Source organism: Culex quinquefasciatus, chromosome 2 (genome assembly GCF_015732765.1).
Source record: "Culex quinquefasciatus strain JHB chromosome 2, VPISU_Cqui_1.0_pri_paternal, whole genome shotgun sequence".
NCBI lineage: Eukaryota > Metazoa > Arthropoda > Insecta > Diptera > Culicidae > Culex > Culex quinquefasciatus.
The window spans coordinates 173129166-173134760 of record NC_051862.1 but is presented as its reverse complement, the minus strand read 5'-3'; the positions used below and the strand labels follow the sequence as shown (position 1 = coordinate 173134760).

Below are 5595 nucleotides of genomic sequence, written 5' to 3'. Positions count from 1 at the left end.
TATAAAATTCAAAGCAAAACAAAGAACAACAAAAATTGGTTTAAGTAATATTAAAACTGCTATTATTGTATTGAAACTGAAAACCCGGGAAAGTTGGACACCCTACTTGGAAATCATCGAATAATGGGGTAAATATCAAGAACAGTTTGACAACTGATTTTGACATTTGACAACTGATTATGACGTTTGAGTGCTTTTTCATCCGAATAAATACTCTCAAAAGTTTTAAATCAAGTCTAACATTTTAAAAGGGCCAAAAATTCAATATTACGCCCTTTTGAAATGTTTGTCTTGGTTTAAAAAAAAATTAAAAAAAAATTTTCGAAGAAATCGGAAAAATGCTCGACTGTTTCATATTTTAACATTGTAAATCGGACCATTAGTTGCTGAGATATCGACATTAGAAAATAGTGGGCTGTTAGGGAGAGACTTAGAAAACATCAATTTTCCTGTTTTTAAACACTTGCATGGCAATATCTCAGCAACTAAGGGTCGTACCAACAAAGCTCCAAATAGCAAAATATGGAGAATTTTCTCAGCTTTTCCAAAATATTTTTTTAAAAGTGGGCAAACATGTGCACTAATTTAAAAAAAATATGAAAAACTGCGACTATTTTCAAAAAAGTCACCTAAAATGGATTTAACTCGAAAACGGTGCACTTTATCAAAATTTCACTACAGTACTTTTACATTGCAAATTTGATTTTACATCGAAAAATGAAGTTGACAATTTTTTACGAGCAATATTTCGATTTTTTGAAAAAAATCAGCATTGATTAAAAAATTCATAACTCCGTCAAAGACTTTTTGCACAACCTGGAAATTTCTGAAAAGTTGGCAATTGATGTCCTCTAAAACATTTCAAAAAATTAAAAAAAAATTAAAAAAGTGTTTTTTGCAAATCAAGTTTTAGTGACAAAAAGTTAAATAAAAAACCACCAAAAAATTTTTTACCTTTTATCATTTTTTTCAGTGCAGTCCATATCCATACCTACAATTTGGCCGAAGACACCAAAACGATCAAAAAATTCCTTCAAAAGATACAGATTTTTGAATTTTCATGGACAGCTGCCAAATTTGTATAGAAAATTATATGGAGAATTTAATGATGCAAAATGGCTTCTTTGGGCATACCGAAGGCACCAAAAAGGTTCAGTCAGATTAAAAAAAAACGAAAAAAAAATTGAATGACCGAAATCTGAGAGAACTGCTCACTAGTAGTTACTTCACTGGAAAAATATGGTAATATTCATCAGGATATGGTGACAGATCTTGTGTCAAAAAAAAATTATTAATTTTACCTCAGAAAATGATGCATTTTCATCAGTTTTTGATAAATATTCATCAGGTTCACATTTTTACACATTTTTAATGTAATATTACTCATAAAAGAGGTAATATTCAACGTACCAAATTTTCAACATTCCAAAAATCATCTTTTTTCTGTGTTGAATTGATGGGAAATACACGAATTACTGAGTAACTATGGAATTACACGAATTACTAAGGAATTACTAGGTAATTCCAGAATAACAGGAATTACTGGAGAATTGCGAATCTATTCTGCCATTACTGAATTACTTACTCAAAATCTGAATGATCCCGTACTAGCAATAACTATGTTTTCTTACATGAAAATTAATAGGCATTAAATAGAATCATAAAAGGTTTATCGAAATTATCTTTTGAAACAGTTATTTTCTATTATTTTTCTTTTTTCCGAAGTATTTTTTCACAAAAAAGAATAATGGAACTACCAGGATTACTGGGATTATTAAGAATTACCAGTATTACTCTGGAATTACTCAGTAAATCCGGAATTACAGAATTACTTGCTCAAATTCCAAGTAATTCCGGATTAGTGACCAGTCTGGCACGATGCTGGAAACCCCTTAGGTTTCCCATACTGATGGGCTACATATTTCAGGGTGTAAAATCACATAAAATTGCATAAAATAATGCAATATTTATTTTACACCCAGGCCTTTTACACGCAGCTGGATTACTACTTTTTTAGCTGTGTAACTTTTTTTCGTAAAATAACGATAACTCGTGATGGTTGCAAGTGTTTGCTTTTGTTTATACGTCATTTTTTTTAAATTGTCTGCTCTACAGCTTTGAAGAACATTGTTACACTCTAAACAAAACCCTGCAATGTTAGAAAAAACACGATATCTAAAAATGAAAAAAAAAAAAATTTAAATCTAAAATAACCTTTCTGGGTTGTTGCAAATTCGAAAAGTTCTTTAAAGTTTTCAAAAAATGACATGTTCAAAAACAAATCATTTAAGTTAACGAAAAAGGGCAGAAGTTTTGAAATAATTTTTCTTATGAAAAATACATTTTTTTTAAATTGTGAGTACGCCATCGAATGGATAAAAATTACCACTTAAGCAACTTTTTTCGATTTCGTTTGCGTTGGCAGAGAATTAACCATATAATTGTCTTCTTATTTTTTGCTTTGTTTATACTGGTGTTTATATTAAGTATAGTTATTTCAATGCCAGTTCACAGAGGGTTACATTAAAGTGACGATGCCGATTACCATATTTGTGCATTCCTTACCTACCTACACGAAATGAAACTTTCGAGTCAGTGCTAAACAAGCAAACAAGTTGACTTTACAACTCACAGTGCATCTTTCGTTATGGCTTTTCGTAGTGTTGTCTTGTTGTTGCTCTGCTTGGAACTTGCTGTGAGTCAACGGATATCGGAACAAAGTAAATACGTTCTATTTCGGTTTCCCAAATATATTCAAGCATCTCATCTTCCTACAGAATGTTCAACTTACAGTCAACTCTTTGCCTGCCAGCAATCAAACGATAATTCAGCTGTTCAAGAAAGTCCGTTCCCGCACTATGCACTGCTCAGTTGGTCGAATGACGAAATCCTCAAGTCGTATCACTTTGATTGCGCAGGTGCTTTAATCAGCGATCGATTCGTCCTCACCGTGGCACACTGCGCCAACGCTGGAACTCCAAAAGTGGTTAGACTTGGGGCAAATGGGCACAATTACGAGAATTCTCTGGACTACAAAGTTGATGAAATGATTGTTCATCCTAACTTCAACAGCAAGAGAAGTTATCACGACATCGCACTGGTTAAGTTAAAGACGAGTGTTGTATTTTCGGAGTTTATAAAACCTGCCTGCTTATGGAATGATCAAAGTTTGAAAAACTCCCCCGTATTTGCTATTGGGACAGGAAAAATAAATGGTAAGCTGAATCAGCAAACTTTATCTTTGACTATCATTAATTTATTTTTCAGGAACAAATCACACCAAACCAATTCCGCTAAATGTTCTCGACAAAAACGAGTGCCGACGGCAGTTTGTGACCAAAAATTTCTACCCACGTGGAATCGCAGCAGAGCAGCAAATGTGCATCGGAAGAAGCAAAGCGGGAAACAGGGATAACTGCTTCTCCGGCGACGGAAATCCCGTTCAGGTGTCTGCTGAGCCTCCAGGGTGGGGCCCCCAAGTGGTGGGTTTGATGGCACACGGAAATACTTGCAGCGCAGGGAAATCTGCCGCGATTTACACCAAAGTGGCAGCTTACATCGATTGGATCGAGAAAAGTGTTTGGTGAATTCAAGAAGATTTTATTGATCAGTTTTAAAACTTCATTTAAACAATATAAGGCTTCATCGATAAAGTACGACACGAAAAAATTAGCCAAAATATATTCCCAAATTTTGATAAACTGAATCGTTTTCAAGTTAAAGCCATTTTTAGGTAACTTTTTGAAAATTGCCGCAGTTTTTTTTAATTAGTGCACATGTTTGCCCACTTTTGAAAAAAAATATAATTGAAAAGCTGAGAAAATCCTCTATATTTTGCTTTTTTAAACTTTGTTGATACGACCCTTAGTTGCTGAGTTATTGCCATGCAAAGGTTTGAAAACAGGTAAATAGATGTTTTTCAAGTCTCACCCAAACAACCCACCATTTTTTAATGTTAATATCTCAGCAACTAATGGTACGACATTAAAATATTAATCATTCGTGAAATTTTCCGATACCAAGAATATTTTTTTTAAATTTCATATCAAGACTAACAATTCTTGAGTAATCTTTATTTAATTTTTTTTTTGAAAATATTGTTAAAGCAAAATAAGTTTCAAACTAATTACCAATTTTAAATTAGGATTCACGTTATTTTTAAGCAAACGATTTTACAAAAATATTTTTTGGCATGTAAGTTGAATCAAAATTTTCCGAGACATCGAAATTTGAAAAAAAAATATTCATAATTTTCCGAATTACAAATTACACATTGCAGCAACTACCAGTCCAATCGACAAAGTCAAAGCTGGATATTATGTTTAAATATTTCTCAATTTTTCTAAAATATATATTGCTGGGGTGTTTTTCCTACATACAATATTTTAAAATAGCAAAAAAAACACACACATGTTTGCGATTCAGTCATCCCACATATTCGGAACGATTTCCAGATCGGCCAATGTTCAAAAAATCATAGCAAATCGATAATTGAACTTAATGATTCGCTTTTGCATTCATTTGAAAACTTTTTTTTGCGATCTTTCGAATGCTGTATCGAACATCTGCAACTTTTAACTTTTATATGAAGTTTTTGAAGAATTACTTTGACTCTTGAAATCCACAAATTCGGAACACTTTTTTCTTACGAATGTAAACAGACTTTGGATCTCTCCAGGAGTACATATTTATTACCAAATAATGACTTCACACACTGAAACCAATGAAACTCAAGCTTAGTGATGTTTTAAACAGAGAGAAGGGAATACTCTTTGTTTTAAACATGGTTTGATAACTTTTTTTTTGTGAAAATATCAGTTAAATTCAGGTGTTCCACAATTGTGGGAAGCACAATAACATCCCACAATTATGAAACAGGCCATTTGGAGGCAGTGTTTTGCTGCTCTGCACAAAATAGTCTTGGAATGAAGTTTTTTGTTCAAAAAGTACTACTTTTACTAGTGAAATAGCAAGATAATGTCCAAATGAAGGTTCTAAAAATAGTAAGGTCGACAGAAAAGCTACTTATGGCATGCTATTGACAAATTATCATCAAAGAGTTCCGAATTTGTGGGTGTTCCGAATATGTGGGATGACTGTAATTTCATTCTTAACATGCCTTAAATATTTTAAAAGGTGCTCATAAAAGACATCTTAAAAAGAGTTGATTTTTAGTTTTAATGTAAAAAACTATTTTTTTTTTCGCTTACCTTTTTTTATGAAATATGCCTAAGATGGTGCGAAAAGCTTATTTTAGCTTTATTACAACCGTTTATTTGAAAAGTAGTCTTAACGTATTTTTTTTTTTAAAACCGATCACAGGAATTGAATCTCCAAATAATTTTACATAAAAGTCTCCATTTTGACCACTGTCTTAAATCTATTACTATGGGACAACGTACCCTCTGGGCCAGGAGGCCCTTAAGACGCCCCTGCCGGTTGGTCTTAGAGCCACGACCGGACAGGGGTGGGCTCGGGGCCTCTTTTGCGCGACTGGCGTGGTTTTCAAAGCAAGGAGCTCTAATTTGCAAGGCGGCTCGGATAATCAAAAGGACAAACTCTGTAATAATCACTTTTAGACGGTTTTTATTTTAC

The 5595-nt window shown here is 33.0% G+C and overlaps 1 protein-coding gene across 1 annotated transcript; it reads left to right on the top strand.

Moving 5' to 3' along the window:
* Nucleotides 1–2610: 2610 nt before the first annotated feature.
* LOC6045048 (serine protease snake) lies at nt 2611–3605 on the top strand. The gene is made up of 3 exons (XM_038255050.1): nt 2611–2720; nt 2778–3215; nt 3268–3605. The coding sequence occupies exons 1-3, from the start codon at nt 2648–2650 to the stop codon at nt 3585–3587; spliced, it is 831 nt and encodes a 276-aa protein (XP_038110978.1). The 5' UTR covers nt 2611–2647; the 3' UTR covers nt 3588–3605.
* Nucleotides 3606–5595: the final 1990 nt, after the last annotated feature.